Below are 17536 nucleotides of genomic sequence, written 5' to 3'. Positions count from 1 at the left end.
CTCAAATTATGATTGCATCTACTCTTTGAAGGTTGAAATATCATCAGAATTTCCACTTGTTATAAGCAGATCATGCACATAGAGGCACACAATGAGGAGCTCTAACTTGTCCTTACCCTTCACATAAACTCCATGCTTAGTGGTGCACTTCAAGAAACCAAGCTGCTTTAGGAAAACATCAATCCTCTTGTTCCATGCTCTTGGGGCCTGTTTAAGTCCATACAAGGCCTTATGTAGCTTATGCACAATTTCTTCTTTGCCACTTGCTTCAAATCCTAGTGGTTGAGTCACAAATACTTCCTTTTCTATGGGTCCATTTAAGAAAGCAGACTTCACATCCACTTGATAAATTTCCCAACTGTTATAGCTTGCCATAGCAACCACTAATCTCATTATTTCTAGCCTTGCTACAAGATCAAAACCCTCATAATAGTCAAGTCCTTGCTTATGTAGAAAGCCTTTTGCCACCAATCTAGCTTTGTATTTAGTTACCTCACCATTCGAGTTCAATTTGGTTTTGTAAACCCACTTCACAGTTATGGCTCTCTTCCCTCTTGACAACTAAACTAGACTCCATGTGCTATTTATATTGATTGATCTAAGCTCTTCCTTCATTGCCTCAATCCATTTTGTTTGTTGTAGAGCTTCTTCTAAACTTATTGGTTCCACTTCAGCCAGTAATGCCATATGTACCAAGTCACCATCTTCGACAATGCTTGAATCAGGGAACACCTCATAGTCACTCAACCTTGAAGGTGGTTGTCAATTTCTATGAGATGTAGGAGGATTGTTGATTGGCACTGCCACAGGATTGTTATATGTTATGATCTCCTCTACGACACTCTCTTCATTTTCTTCAAGTTGTAACAGTGTCTCTTTGCCATTTCCTTCACTCCTAAAGTTCCAATTCCAACACTGACTTTCATCAAACTTCAAGTCTCTACTCATCATTACTTTGTTCTTCTTTGGATCAAACACTTTATAAGAACCAGTTGAATAATGTCCCAAGAAGATCAGGTCCCCCCTTCCTCTAGCTTCCTCCTACTTGCTTCAGGAACATGCTTGAAGCAAATGCATCCAAATATTTTGAAGTGACTCACACATGGTTTAAGGCATGTCCAAGCTTCCTCTAGTGTCTTCTTATCCAACCTCTTGGTTGGGCATCTAATCAGCATATGTACTGCAATGGAAACAACCTTACCCCGGAACATCTTGGACAAGCTCTTGGTTCTTAACATGCACCTAGCCATATTAAGTATGGTTCTGTTTACCCTCTTTGTTGTTACATTATGTTATGATGTGTAGGGTGATGTGATTTCATGTGTAATTCCTTCTATGACACAGAATTCATGAAACACAGGTGACACATATTATGTCCCACGGGGCTCTGCCACTCACCTAGAGGTGGGGTGAATAGGTGATACAGTACACAATTACCGTCGTTCGATAAACAAAGAAGAAACACAAATTTATACTTTGTTTAATCTATTAAACGCAGACTTACTCGATTAACTCGATCTGCTATTAATTGATTAACTAACTACTTAATTAATTATGTAGTACAGTTATAGTTAAAACAATTTTCTTTCGATCTTCCAAGATTACCAAGATTCAGCCAAACTTACATGCACTTATTACAGACAGTTAAGAACAGTAAATGCACAATAAAGAATATGCAATTATCAGAGAATTATATGCATGTCAAGTTAATTAAATCAAGTAATGCGAAAAATGTAAAAAGATAAGGGACAGAAGAATAAGACTCGGCTTTTATCCTGGTTCGTTTGCGGGTCCACTTGCAAACTACATCCATGCCTCCCCTTCTGATCTTGAGAGATTTTTCTTCACTGTGGAAATTCAATGTTCTTACAAACACAATTCCAATACAAGACGCAAGACGCTCCTTTCTTGGATCTTAAACCACCATTTCGGTTTGACTACAATGCTCGCCTACTAGGATACCTCACCGTTCGCGACTCTAGCCCCAACCTAAGTATCGCTTACAACTAAGACTTTTTGCTTCGCGCAAAGACACTTACTTAACCGCGGATAGGGTTTTCTCAAACCTGTTCTCCTTCAATGGTGATACAACACACCAAGAGAATGTGTTTATGTCTTAGTCTAACAATTTTCTTCAAGTTACATATGCACCTCAATGTGCAGATTTTACACTCTTTTTATAATCTAAGAACCATTCTCAAAGATCTCATAATTATATAATAAAAGGCGTGAGATGCAATGTTTCTTTTTCACAAAGATATGACAATTAAGCTCAATGGGTATCTAATAAAGATTCACCCTTTTCTTTTCTCAAAAGAACACTTAGAAAATCTTTCTAAAAGATATGAATGTTTGAGCTTAAGATTTCCTGAAAAATGTGTAAAACTCTTTGTTTCGAAAATGTGTTCTAACCCTATGAACATTTTTTAGCAATATGAAAAACTTGGGTTAAAATAGTATTTTATTTTTAACTGAAGTTAATCGATTATACTAAACCTTAATCGATTAACGGATTTCTTAAATAACAGAAAATATAATCAGCAACCACCTTAATCGATTAACTCACCATTTAATCGATTAATGTGTTCATCTCAAGGATTAATCGATTACCACATATGTTAATTGATTAATGGTTTTCTAAAACATATTTCAAATGATGAATGAACCTCCTACATGATTTATAACCTAATGATGCATGTCTTTGAATGAAGTATGATTTAAAACACTTTTTAAATGCATTCAAAACATATGATCATGTATGTATGTATGTGCATGTAAATCATGTATATATGTATGTAAGTCTCTTTTTAGATATGATTCATTTTAGCTTGTGAGACTTTCATTAGGGTTCATCCTAGCCTAGACTCTTACTAAGAAAACAACTTAAGAACTAATAAAGATATAAAAATACTTAACCCCTAGATCTTCTTTTGAATGCTTTGCCTTGTATAATCGTGAGTCTTGACTTTATAGTTGATACTTTGTTGTTTGTTGATTTGTTTATCCTCTCAAGCTTGTCCTTGAACATTCACGACGTTGTCGATCTTTTGTCTTCATCAAACTATGTGTGTCCTTTGTCTTCATCAAAACATATATGATGGATGATTGCATCTTCAATCTCTCATTCATGCATGCTTGCATCTTCAACACATACTCTCATCCTCCATCAGATCTCAACTGTTTTAACTTGGTTTCACTTTGATTTTCTGCTTGAGCCTTGAATCTTTTGAAGATGTCTAGCACTTCATTTTTCTTCTTCATTAGATATATCCAAATTTTTCTGGTATGGTCATCTATGAAGGTCAAAAAGTATCTATTGCCTTCGATAGAATTCACTTCAAATGGACTACACACATCAGTGTATACTAGCTCTAGTGCCTTTTGCTGTTTTTAGGGCACTTGTGATGTAAATAATTTCTTGTCGTTTTGCTTGAGATGCACTCTTCACACAATTGTTCTAGCGCTGTAGTATATGGTAGTTCAATCACCATGTTGTCTCTGTTTAGCAAGCTTAAGCCTTTGAAGTTCAGATGTCCATATCTCTGCTGCCATAACTATGTATCTCTTTCTAGTGTTGACTACAAACACCTTTGTTCACCAGTTTGAATGTCTATCTTGAAGGTCCAATTGGTTGAGAGTGGAGCCTTCAAGATGTTGTGCTTATCTTTGTCAAATGCCTTAAACATACCCTCTTTCATTTCCATAGTGTAGCTTTTTTCTAGCAATTGTCCTAGATAAATAAAATTGATCTTCATCTTAAGGATATATAGGACATCAGAGATGTATGCTTTCTTCAAATCCTTCCTCTGGATCATAACCTTGCCAATTCCTTCAGCTGAGACAACATTATTATCAACAAACTTGACTTTGCTCTTAGTTGTTTCATCAAGGGATGTAAACCAATCTTTCTTGCATGTCATGTGGTTAGAGTAATCTGTATCCAAGTACCAGAAATTTACATTTTCTTAACTATTTTTTACAGTAGCCATCATCAAGTAGTGTTCTTCATCATCAGATTCTCCACTTTGTCATTCTAGCTTCTTCATCTTTCTTGGATATCAGTCTATTGAGTTTACATTTTGCTGCATAACGACCATAATTTCTACAATTGTAGCATTGCACTTTGCTTTTATCAATCTTTCTCCTATTCAACGAGTTCTTGTTTGAACCTTTCCTTTGATCACTCACATAAGCAGTGGAGTTAGTTGATTTATTTTATGATGAGCCTTGCTCTTACCTGGAGCCTTGGCAGTTTCTCCGTTTCTCATTTTTCCATTTATCCTTGCTCATTTTGTTATTGTTCCACTGCCCAATAGATTTCTTGGTTTTTGAGCTTGAAGTGCTTGATCATCATTCTTTTCTGCAAGTCTCTCTTTCAGCCTCTGTTCATGAGCTTCAAAAGAGCTTTGTAGTTCTTCTACCTTGTAGCTCTCAAGATCTTTGGACTCCTCAACTGCTACAACTATATGATCATACTTAGGAGTTAAAGTCCTGAGTATTTTCTCAATTACAGCTTGATCTTTTACCTCTTCTCCACAAGACTTCATCTGATTTATTAGTGAGTGAATCTTGGTAAAGTACTCTGAAATTGTTTCATTCTCCTCCATTTGAAGAAGCTCATACTTCCTTCTCATGGTTTGGAGCTTCACTTTCTTAATCTTTGTAGCCCCTTCACAGCTTTTCTCTAAACACTCCCATGCATCCTTAGTTGTCTTGGCACCAACTATTCTTTCAAAGTTTGCCCCATCAACACATTGATGGATCAAGAACAAAACCTTACAATCATTCTTCTTGGATTCTCTATGGATTTTTCTTTGAGCTTCACTTGCATTGTCTCCAATCTCTTGATATCCATTCATCACAACCTCATACACTTCTTGGAAACCAAAGATGGTCTTCAGTTTAATTCTCCATCTATCATAATTCTTGGAGTCAAGGATTGGTAATGTCATTGCAAATTGATTATCATTTGTCATCTTGGATTCACACTTATAGAGTTCTTTTCTTCTTGCTACTACATCTCTTCCCTTCCTTTCTTCTATAACTCCCCGCACAAAATCCACACAAAATATTTTTCCTAACTCTTGATACCACTATTAATCCAAGATCGCAAAGCACCCTCCTATGCATACACAATGCATCAGCTCTTTGATAAGCACGAAAAACAGTAAGTTATGCACACACAGTGCATTATCAGCATCAACTTGAAGATTAGAATAAGAAAGAATGAAGTATACTTGATGAGAAGAATGAAAAGAATGAATTTATTGTATTGAAAATGTATAGAATATCAATTACAACTCTTACACTACAAAGATACAAACTATGCTATTTATAGCTTCAACATGCTAACTAAGTAACTAACTAACTTTCTATGTATAGAAATTCTATTCAAAAACTAACAAGGCTAAAATTATTTCTACTTTAACAATCACAACACAAAATAGCAGCTACCAAAAAAAACACACACAACAATTTATTCCCTTCATACTTCATCTTCTCCTTCATTTACCCTCACCAGCAACTACTCTTATCCCCATTCCAAACGGCAACCCCAAAATCCCAAAAAAACACATAAGGAACGCAACGACAAAAAGAAGGGGAATAAAGGGGGCAACCAGAAGGGAGTCGCCCCTACCGGCGGCAATGCCGTTCTGCTTTGAAGCAGGAGACTTCTCCATTTGCACCGCCAGCCTGCATCATCGGCTCAGCGCCAACCATAGTGCGACCCTCGCTAGCTCCTCACCACCGTCCCTGGATTCAGCTTCATAAGGGGACCGAGTTGCCTTCAATGGCAACCACAAAGGAGTTAATCCCCTCTATTTTCTCTCAGTTCCCGTAACCCCTCGTTTTTACCCATTTCATTTCCTTTTTTATTTACTTAATGGTTTAAAGTATTTTTATTTTATTTTATTGCATTTCTGTTTTGTTTTGTTTATTTTTTGTTTTGTACATATAGGTCTCACATTCATTTATCTTTTTTTTATGTACGTAGTAGTAAGTTACTCGTGTATTTGTATGACTCAGTATTTTTTATTTCATGATTAAAAATATATATATTATATGTAGATATGGTTAAAGTTTTTAACACATATGTTACTCGTGTTTTCGTATAGTTAAAAATATACATGTTATCTATTTATTTATATTGCTAAGAAAACGCATGTTACTTGTGCATTCGCGTAGTTAAAACACACATGTTACATGTGTATTCGCATTGTTAAGAATACACGTGTTACCGTGTATTTGTCTATTTAAACACATAATTAAAGTAAATGACAATTTCGAATTTGAATTTTCTAATAAAAATAGAAAACTGAAACATGATACTATATGATTTTTTTTCAAAATAAATATTTTAAAAGTCGTAGAAAATGAAATGTTTTTTTTCGAATTTGATTTTTTTAATTTAATGAAAATAGGGAAATCAAATCATGATATTATATGAGTTTTTTATTAAAAAAATATTTAAAAGGTATAAAAAATTCTTTGTCTTCATCAAACTATGTGTGTCCTTTGTCTTCATCAAAACATATATGATGGATGATTGCATCTTCAATCTCTCATTCATGCATGCTTGCATCTTCAACACATACTCTCATCCTCCATCAGATCTCAACTGTTTTAACTTGGTTTCACTTTGATTTTCTGCTTGAGCCTTGAATCTTTTGAAGATGTCTAGCACTTCATTTTTCTTCTTCATTAGATATATCCAAATTTTTCTGGTATGGTCATCTATGAAGGTCAAAAAGTATCTATTGCCTTCGATAGAATTCACTTCAAATGGACTACACACATCAGTGTATACTAGCTCTAGTGCCTTTTGCTGTTTTTAGGGCACTTGTGATGTAAATAATTTCTTGTCGTTTTGCTTGAGATGCACTCTTCACACAATTGTTCTAGCGCTGTAGTATATGGTAGTTCAATCACCATGTTGTCTCTGTTTAGCAAGCTTAAGCCTTTGAAGTTCAGATGTCCATATCTCTGCTGCCATAACTATGTATCTCTTTCTAGTGTTGACTACAAACACCTTTGTTCACCAGTTTGAATGTCTATCTTGAAGGTCCAATTGGTTGAGAGTGGAGCCTTCAAGATGTTGTGCTTATCTTTGTCAAATGCCTTAAACATACCCTCTTTCATTTCCATAGTGTAGCTTTTTTCTAGCAATTGTCCTAGATAAATAAAATTGATCTTCATCTTAAGGATATATAGGACATCAGAGATGTATGCTTTCTTCAAATCCTTCCTCTGGATCATAACCTTGCCAATTCCTTCAGCTGAGACAACATTATTATCAACAAACTTGACTTTGCTCTTAGTTGTTTCATCAAGGGATGTAAACCAATCTTTCTTGCATGTCATGTGGTTAGAGTAATCTGTATCCAAGTACCAGAAATTTACATTTTCTTAACTATTTTTTACAGTAGCCATCATCAAGTAGTGTTCTTCATCATCAGATTCTCCACTTTGTCATTCTAGCTTCTTCATCTTTCTTGGATATCAGTCTATTGAGTTTACATTTTGCTGCATAACGACCATAATTTCTACAATTGTAGCATTGCACTTTGCTTTTATCAATCTTTCTCCTATTCAACGAGTTCTTGTTTGAACCTTTCCTTTGATCACTCACATAAGCAGTGGAGTTAGTTGATTTATTTTATGATGAGCCTTGCTCTTACCTGGAGCCTTGGCAGTTTCTCCGTTTCTCATTTTTCCATTTATCCTTGCTCATTTTGTTATTGTTCCACTGCCCAATAGATTTCTTGGTTTTTGAGCTTGAAGTGCTTGATCATCATTCTTTTCTGCAAGTCTCTCTTTCAGCCTCTGTTCATGAGCTTCAAAAGAGCTTTGTAGTTCTTCTACCTTGTAGCTCTCAAGATCTTTGGACTCCTCAACTGCTACAACTATATGATCATACTTAGGAGTTAAAGTCCTGAGTATTTTCTCAATTACAGCTTGATCTTTTACCTCTTCTCCACAAGACTTCATCTGATTTATTAGTGAGTGAATCTTGGTAAAGTACTCTGAAATTGTTTCATTCTCCTCCATTTGAAGAAGCTCATACTTCCTTCTCATGGTTTGGAGCTTCACTTTCTTAATCTTTGTAGCCCCTTCACAGCTTTTCTCTAAACACTCCCATGCATCCTTAGTTGTCTTGGCACCAACTATTCTTTCAAAGTTTGCCCCATCAACACATTGATGGATCAAGAACAAAACCTTACAATCATTCTTCTTGGATTCTCTATGGATTTTTCTTTGAGCTTCACTTGCATTGTCTCCAATCTCTTGATATCCATTCATCACAACCTCATACACTTCTTGGAAACCAAAGATGGTCTTCAGTTTAATTCTCCATCTATCATAATTCTTGGAGTCAAGGATTGGTAATGTCATTGCAAATTGATTATCATTTGTCATCTTGGATTCACACTTATAGAGTTCTTTTCTTCTTGCTACTACATCTCTTCCCTTCCTTTCTTCTATAACTCCCCGCACAAAATCCACACAAAATATTTTTCCTAACTCTTGATACCACTATTAATCCAAGATCGCAAAGCACCCTCCTATGCATACACAATGCATCAGCTCTTTGATAAGCACGAAAAACAGTAAGTTATGCACACACAGTGCATTATCAGCATCAACTTGAAGATTAGAATAAGAAAGAATGAAGTATACTTGATGAGAAGAATGAAAAGAATGAATTTATTGTATTGAAAATGTATAGAATATCAATTACAACTCTTACACTACAAAGATACAAACTATGCTATTTATAGCTTCAACATGCTAACTAAGTAACTAACTAACTTTCTATGTATAGAAATTCTATTCAAAAACTAACAAGGCTAAAATTATTTCTACTTTAACAATCACAACACAAAATAGCAGCTACCAAAAAAAACACACACAACAATTTATTCCCTTCATACTTCATCTTCTCCTTCATTTACCCTCACCAGCAACTACTCTTATCCCCATTCCAAACGGCAACCCCAAAATCCCAAAAAAACACATAAGGAACGCAACGACAAAAAGAAGGGGAATAAAGGGGGCAACCAGAAGGGAGTCGCCCCTACCGGCGGCAATGCCGTTCTGCTTTGAAGCAGGAGACTTCTCCATTTGCACCGCCAGCCTGCATCATCGGCTCAGCGCCAACCATAGTGCGACCCTCGCTAGCTCCTCACCACCGTCCCTGGATTCAGCTTCATAAGGGGACCGAGTTGCCTTCAATGGCAACCACAAAGGAGTTAATCCCCTCTATTTTCTCTCAGTTCCCGTAACCCCTCGTTTTTACCCATTTCATTTCCTTTTTTATTTACTTAATGGTTTAAAGTATTTTTATTTTATTTTATTGCATTTCTGTTTTGTTTTGTTTATTTTTTGTTTTGTACATATAGGTCTCACATTCATTTATCTTTTTTTTATGTACGTAGTAGTAAGTTACTCGTGTATTTGTATGACTCAGTATTTTTTATTTCATGATTAAAAATATATATATTATATGTAGATATGGTTAAAGTTTTTAACACATATGTTACTCGTGTTTTCGTATAGTTAAAAATATACATGTTATCTATTTATTTATATTGCTAAGAAAACGCATGTTACTTGTGCATTCGCGTAGTTAAAACACACATGTTACATGTGTATTCGCATTGTTAAGAATACACGTGTTACCGTGTATTTGTCTATTTAAACACATAATTAAAGTAAATGACAATTTCGAATTTGAATTTTCTAATAAAAATAGAAAACTGAAACATGATACTATATGATTTTTTTTCAAAATAAATATTTTAAAAGTCGTAGAAAATGAAATGTTTTTTTTCGAATTTGATTTTTTTAATTTAATGAAAATAGGGAAATCAAATCATGATATTATATGAGTTTTTTATTAAAAAAATATTTAAAAGGTATAAAAAATTCAATTTCAAATTTGATTTTTATAATTATAGGAGGAAATTAAAATTCAAAGAATATGAACTGCGATATTAAAATTTAGTGAGAAAAATCTCACAAAGCTTTGATGGGGTGAAAATATAGTAATTCTTATAGTATTAATAAACGTTAAATAGTATAGATAAATTAATATAAATATTGAATGCGTTGAAATTGTATAGTTTTTAAATTTAAATTAAACAACTATATAAGGGTTAATCATTGATTAATATTAAATTATTAAAATATAATGTATAAAATGTGAGGATATAGTGTGGGAAGCTGCATAGTAGTAGCATAGAACTTTTTATGAGGGAAAAAATGAGAAACAAGTGACATGTGATATGAATGAGTTTTATTTTATTATATAGTTAATAGATAGATATATTTGTTTCCATATTTTGTTTAGTTATTATATGTTATCTGTCCTATCTCATTTGTATAATATTATATTAGTTATTTTATGTATATAAAAATAAATGTTACGTGACATATGTTATATTAAAGATTTTTAGAATTCTAGGATTTAAGTAAGTGGTATCCGACTCGAGTCTTATCTTCTTGCCTTATTCGAGTCGAAAAGCGCTATGTGGTCTTGAACTGCATATTCTCTATCTCGAATATGAGTAAGGCGATGTAGTCCAGAGTTGGATCTTCTTGCTTACCCTAGATATGAGAGACCTAACTTTTATCCATATATTTTATTAAAGACTCTTAGAATTCTAGGGTTTAAGTATGCGGTACCCGACCCAAGTCTTATCTTCCTGTCTTATTCAAGCTGAAAAGTGGTACATAATCTTGAACTGCCTCTTATCTCTCTTGAATATAGGTAAGGCAGTGTAGTTCATAGTTGAATCTTCTTGTTTACCTTGGATATAAGATATCTAAATTTTACTCATTTTATACTTTAATCAAAACCAATCAAACACGCCAAACATTTTCTATCCAAGAACTATGTAGTTTTGATTTCTCTATTGCACCTACGGATACGTAAGAGTAAGATGAACTCTTGCCAGACATAAAAATAAAAAATATATATTTTGTTTCAATAAAAATCACTTGATTAAATAAGCTTTTGGGTATACTTAGTTTTATGCTATTGATATGGGTACCGTTTGATAACGGTTGTATGGTGTACTAATACCTTCATTGATCTGTAACCGACTCCCGAATCCAGAGATCTAGTTTAAAAGCTAAGTCTTTTCAATATTTGGGCATCAAACGATTTTTCTACGTTTTGACCGCAAAAACATGGTGGCGACTACAAATCAGTCGTGTAACCGGTGTTCGATCAAACATCAGGGCGCGACACTTCTCCTACCAAGTTTTAGTAAATTTGGCTTAGAAAAGTCACTATGAATGAAAAATGAGCACTTAATTGGTTCAAGCTACTCTTTCTATCGATTATGTACTAGCATTGATTTGTATCAGTTTGACTCACAATGTTTACACACAAAGTCACTGATTTGACATAGTCACTCAAATTTTTAAAGATGCCAAAATAATGTTATTTTGAGAGGAAAAATATTTTGCTCTCAACAAATTCGTTAATATGTTTACCATATTAGTAGTTATATTTATTATTTGTTAGTTTATGTTGTAATAAAATCTTAGTTTTTAATTAAATTTTAAATTTATTTGTTCATTTTGTTGTAATTAAAGTATAAATATATTGTTTCAATGAATGTCTCACTGACCCAATATACTGATTGAATCAATTACTTGTGGAAGTTTAATAGCACTTTCATAATCTCGTGTTTGTTTCAACACTTCACTTATTTTATTGTTTGGTAGATAGCATCTTTCTTGTTTTGTTACATATTAGCACTCTATTAATCTATTTAGATAATAAAAATGGCATGCTAGTAGTAATTATTAATATCATCTGGAAGTGTAATAGACATTTAATAAAGTAATAGACATTATACTATAAAAATAAAGTAACCAAAAATGTTAATTATAAGAAAGTTTTTTTTGGGTACATTTATATTTTTTTGGTACATAGTTATAATTATAAGAAGAGAATAAAATATTTTTCTGATATCTTGAGATAAATGATCCCCTTTATTTACCTATTAAAGTTGAAAAAATTGAATGTAAGTAGGTATACTATTGTTTATGAGAAAGCAGCCGGACCTATTTCGTTCTCAAACCCAATCACCAAAGTCTTCAATGATCAACCACACTCTTCTCTCTTACACTCCCTTACTCACTTCATATCTCTGAAGCCAAACCAAAATTCCTAATTTTCAAAAACCCTTTTCAGAATCTATGTTTTCTTTAACACTCACAAATGGGGTTCCTTCAAAATCCCACTTTTCTCACCGAACTCATCATTTTCATCGAACACATCATTTCCTTCACTTTCCATTGATCAAAAACCCTTCATCTTCTTCGTTTTCTTCACCTATTCGGTGCGGTATCCGCGAGCTTCGAGAGCGAATCGAAACTGTGAAGAACACCCAAAAGATCACCGAAGCGATGAAGCTCGTCGCCGCTGCAAGGGTCCGCCGAGCCCAAGAAGCAGTCATCAACGGAAGACCCTTCTCACAGACACTTGTTGAAGTTTTGCAAGATATCAACCAAAGGCTCCGAATTGAAGAAATTGATGTTCCCCTCACCAACGTTAGACCCGTTAAGAAGGTTGTGTAACATTCTTCATATGTCTTCGATAAGAGTTTGTTTGCGAGTTGAGTTTTGGGGGAATGAAGATAAAGGGAAGACTTGTGCATCATGAAATACCTTCCTTTCTCTTACTTTCCATCCAACATTCAACTCGCAAACATACTCTAAGTGTGGCGAGCGAGTAAAACATCAATTTGGTATTTTTTGTACTACCAAGGGTATCCTCATCCTATGAGTATGAAACTAATCTCTTTCGGGTGTCTGGCTGCCTCCAACAAGTGTAGGAATAGAACTCTTGCCTTTTGGTCTTTCTGGTGACTCTTGGCAATTTCAAAAGTCAATTGGGTGTCTGAGATTGATATTATTGGTCAATTCCGTCTGAGATTGCATGGAACAAAACTACAATTTTGGTCCCAAATTTTGTCAAGCTATCTGTCAATTTGGTCGTGACATAGAAATTATAAATTAGTGAGATCAAATTGACTGATGGTGAAGTTGTTTTTGCAATTTCAAGGACTTGATTTATCAATGGTGTCATTTTGAAGGATCAAAATGATTTTTTGCACTATAGTCAGCACACACTCCTAAATATTGAATGAAATTCATGTAGGATCTAACAAATAGAGATTGGATCAGCGCGGTGCGGTTTTAGTGAGCTCTATATAAATTTCATCCAATAATAGAGAATGTGTTGAAAAGGGTTTAAAATAATATTTTGTTACTATTTCTCTTTGAATAGTTGTAATGCGTACTTTATTTTGCAGGTTGCCCTTGTTGTCATAACTGGTGACCGTGGTCTTTGTGGCGGTTTCAACAATGCAGTGACGAAAAAAGCGGAGGCCAGAATCAGAGAGTTGAAGAGTCTTGGTTTGGATTGTGTCGTGATTAGTATTGGCAAAAAGGGTAATTCATTTTTCAAGAGTAGGAATTTTGTTCAGGTTGATAGGTTTATTGAAGGTGGAAGTTTTCCAACTACAAAGGAAGCTCAAGCTATAGCGGATGATGTTTTTGCACTTTTTGTCAGTGAGGATGTTGATAAGGTTGAGCTTGTGTACACTAAGTTTATGTCTTTGGTTAAGTTTGATCCAGTGATTCATACATTGTTGCCATTGTCAACAAAAGGAGAGGTTCGTGATGTGAATGGGAACTGTATTGATGCGATGGAGGATGAGTTTTTCAGGTTGACTACTAAGCAAGGAAAGTTGGCTTTGGAGAGGGATGTTGTGGATAGGAAGAGAGGTGAATGCTTGCCACTTATGCAATTTGAACAAGATCCGGTTCAGATTCTTGATGCGATGATGCCTCTTTATCTGAACAGTCAGATTTTGAGGGGCTTGCAAGAATCACTGGCTAGTGAGCTTGCTGCAAGAATGAATGCCATGTCTAATGCCACTGAAAATGCAATTGAGTTAAAGAAGAATTTCTCAATGGCCTACAACCGAGAACGACAGGCAAAGATCACAGGGGAGCTGTTAGAGATTGTGGCTGGAGCTGAGGCACTAACACCAATTGATTGACAAATATAATTTATTTCTCCTATATAGGTTGTTTTTGAGAATACTGAAATGTGTTAATTGATATAGAACTTGGGATTCTACAGTTTCCCAGCTTTTACTATTAGCTTTCTAAATTCTAAGATTTAGCTTAAGTAAAAAAGGATTGTAGTAGAGTTTTGACCCTTAATTCATTTCTTTGTTATTCTATCAAAGTGTAGTTTAATCCCTTTGTTTTTATCTTTATCATTGCTTATGCAATTTGGGTTTCATGATTGATTTTTCAATAGAAATGTAGGTTCTTGTCTCAGTTAAATTTTGATGTCAAGAAAACTTGCAGGATTAAGGCAAAACCTTGGCCTCCCATTGTCCACAGGAAACTTGCTAGATATAATCTAAACTTTGGCCTCTCATCTGTTTATTTTTGTTGTCATGCTGACATAATGTATCATAATGATTCACATAAACCAGGATAAAGTTGCTTTTCATTTTGAATTATTGATAGAGAAATACTAATGATATTTTTACACTAAAATCTCAAGTACATCAATGAAACTGATTCATGCATGAAACTCCTGCTGATTGGTAAAGGCAATATTTTCCACGAAGAAAAGAAGTGTCAAGGAATAGTAAAAGACATAAAATGACAGCCTTGTGAGATTTCAAATTATTGTTGCAGTTGAAGGACTTGAAGCTTTGATCATACATTGTTAATATAGGCTTTGGTAACCTTATTCCTTCATTATTATAACTTCCTGTTTGATAGTTACACAGATGAGAAGGAAAATCAGATCATGACTTAGTTGAAATCTTTTAACCTTTTTTGATAATCAGTACAATTGATGGCAGGATTCTTTTTCTTCTTTTTTTCTTCATCTTCTATGTTGGGTGGGACTCAGCATAATTATAAAATTGTTGCGTAATAACCAAAATATAAGAGATTCAAATTATATTAACAGGATCCCATTTGTGGGTAAAATTACATGCATTTATCATCCAGATTTGTGAGTCTTATATACTAGGCTATCATTCTTTCATCATGTTCTGGTCCACTTAGATACACACAAGACAAATCATGGATGTATCCAAGTGACAAGGACAGGTGCTTCCCTTCCTCTCAATATATTTTGTAAAAATAAATAAAGTATTTTCTCATATTAAAAAATAACTTATTTTCTTCCGTCATTGAAATGAGGACATGTTACAATTTTGTTTAAAATTAATAATATATTATATTGTTTATAAAACATATATATTATATTTTATTTAGCTTCCCTTAACTATTTTCTAGGACAGACCATAGTGGTAGGAGGAAAGGATAAAGTCCATGTAGATAATTATCACTCCTGCCAAAATTGACAGAGTTGATAATGGGCGGCTGGAGCAAACCCATCCTCCTCGATTCATGTGTTCTGGCCGTATATCCCCAAACATACAATATGTGAACTTTTGGCTCAACTTGGAGATGGCTTCCCCAATAACCATTTTAACATTTCAGCTACCTTGTCATATGCGTTAACTCCATTTTTTATGACCATTCTAAGAGAACGGCTATGTATCAACATTTAGTATATTTTTTCGAGTATATATATAATTTTGTTAAACAATACCTTAAGGGAAATATTTAAGCACAAAAAAAATTGTGTAGTCTACCTTAAGAATTGATATATTTAATATGAAGAGTCAATATTGGAAGATTTTTAAGATTGACTTTACATCTTGAGTTTCTTAAACATTACCTTGAGGACAAGGTTTAACAAATCTATTTATTTGAACGATCAAGATTACAAGATGTATACACATGATTATAATGTGATCAATAACTAACTTTTAATCATAACCATTCATGCATGGTTGTATGACCTAAATTTATTGTTCTCACAATCTTTATATGAGAACTGGTTTCACTTGAGTCACTATATATATAAAATAATAGTTTGAAGATCTTTTTATCGTACAATTTTTTCTAAGATTCAAATTTGAATCTTTAACTTTGTACAAATATATGATGTTCAATCTACTTACTACTAAAGTAACCCAACATGGATAATTGATTTGTTCTTCAATGTAAGAAGCAGGTTGTACGAAGTCAATCTAGAAGTTGAATCAGGTTATAGCTGACCTTGGAACATTTTGAGTGGGTACTCGAAAAGAGAATCCAAAGTCAACATCTATAGGAGGGAGGTGTTTGCTAGGAAGAAAGTAGAGAGAATACATGTAAACCTCATTATGGATGGTTTCACCTATTTATCATATGGGTGGACTAATTTGCATTCCAAGGGGAGGTCCTTTCAGTCAATCAGTCTAACAATATTGTTAAGTGGGTTTAACTTTATCGTATGGGCAACATCGTGGACCTATCCAATCAATCAAGCACACTTGTGGTATGACATTGCCTTTGGGGTGAAGGAAGGTTTCTAGGGTAGTAGGTGATGACTTGACACTATCCTATCAAGCATTGTTGACGTTTCTAGAACTAGAGTCAGACTAAAGGGCGATTAACAATCACTAATGTGATCGAATCTTGTTGGTTGGTTTATTCGATCTAGACCCATTGTTATATGTTCACCCAAGATGGATAGTTGCCCCCAGGTTGGTGGCATGGCCTTAGTTGGGCATGTCGCTAGACTTATAAGTCTTTGGTTCTAGTAGTTATTCGGTGTTTGAGTCTTCTTTCGATCTAATAGTCAGAATTGGGCATGACATCAAATCTATTATGTTTTGGCACTACCCTTAGGTTGTAGATTAATCATAGGCGGTTAAGTTTAAATTATTTGGTCGTTTAGTGGAATGGTCGAAGTCGGGCATGCCATTGAACCTATCTGACTTTGGCATTGTTCTTTGGTCGACAATCAATTATTGGTGGGAACTTTTTTATAATATTTGGTCATTTCATTGGGTTGAGTGAGGTCTTTTTGTTTCTTCACAAATTTTGAAGATGGGTGCCACATGTATGGTTATCATTAATGTTACTTCAATGTGTGACACATAGTGGACCGCGGAAGTAATGATAGTGCTTTGAGGTTGTCGCCTTAGTCTTTGTACCTGACATTAATTTTGAATTACATGGTGATAATGGGTACTTGCATGTCCATTAATAGGTCGATTTTTGGAGTTAATGGGTCGTTATGGGCCTTTTTCTATTTCCTTCGGCCCTTATATATAAGGTTTCGCCCCTAGTTTAAGTTTTTCACTTTGACTTTCTCTTTCATTCCTACATGTCTTTGCTCTATTTCTGCCATCGATTTTGTCACAAGCTTCTTCCTTCATCAATATAGACCCCTTTGAGGTATCCCCATCCTCATTCTTCCATTTGTTAGTCTTAATAGATGGTGAGGTTAAAGTTTCTAGAGGAGGAGAATTATGATAGTGACAATTCTATCAAGATCCTTCATGGACCTCATCCTCCCTCTTTGTCACGATCCCCTCAATGACGAAAAAAGAGGAATTTGCCACCTCCATCTCACCTTGGGGGG

The 17536-nt window shown here is 34.4% G+C and overlaps 3 protein-coding genes across 3 annotated transcripts; 1 reads left to right on the top strand and 2 right to left on the bottom strand.

Annotated features, from left to right (window-relative positions):
* Positions 4287–4976, bottom strand: LOC109329307. Its single transcript, XM_019562984.1, has one exon. It carries the CDS (start codon positions 4974–4976, stop codon positions 4287–4289), a length of 690 nt encoding a protein of 229 aa, XP_019418529.1.
* LOC109329306 lies at positions 7729–8418 on the bottom strand. Its single transcript, XM_019562983.1, has one exon. It carries the CDS (start codon positions 8416–8418, stop codon positions 7729–7731), a length of 690 nt encoding a protein of 229 aa, XP_019418528.1.
* On the top strand, positions 12050–14275 carry LOC109328816 (ATP synthase gamma chain, chloroplastic-like). Its single transcript, XM_019562413.1, has 2 exons — positions 12050–12585; positions 13332–14275. Exons 1-2 carry the CDS (start codon positions 12214–12216, stop codon positions 14082–14084), a joined length of 1125 nt encoding a protein of 374 aa, XP_019417958.1. The 5' UTR covers positions 12050–12213; the 3' UTR covers positions 14085–14275.

Source organism: Lupinus angustifolius, chromosome LG16, assembly GCF_001865875.1.
Source record: "Lupinus angustifolius cultivar Tanjil chromosome LG16, LupAngTanjil_v1.0, whole genome shotgun sequence".
In the NCBI taxonomy this organism is placed as follows: Eukaryota; Viridiplantae; Streptophyta; class Magnoliopsida; order Fabales; family Fabaceae; genus Lupinus; species Lupinus angustifolius.
The sequence above is the reverse complement of the archived record's forward strand: the minus strand, read 5'-3'. Positions and strand labels throughout refer to the sequence as shown.

Bases quoted from the DNA above. Each gene is read 5' to 3' on its own strand.
- LOC109329307 (XM_019562984.1), bottom strand. From the start codon at position 4,976: ATGACAAATGATAATCAATTTGCAATGACATTACCAATCCTTGACTCC.
- LOC109329306 (XM_019562983.1), bottom strand. From the start codon at position 8,418: ATGACAAATGATAATCAATTTGCAATGACATTACCAATCCTTGACTCC.
- LOC109328816 (XM_019562413.1), top strand. From the start codon at position 12,214: ATGTTTTCTTTAACACTCACAAATGGGGTTCCTTCAAAATCCCACTTT. The intron at 12,586-13,331 runs GTTGTGTAACAT...TTTATTTTGCAG, and splicing joins ACGTTAGACCCGTTAAGAAG to GTTGCCCTTGTTGTCATAAC.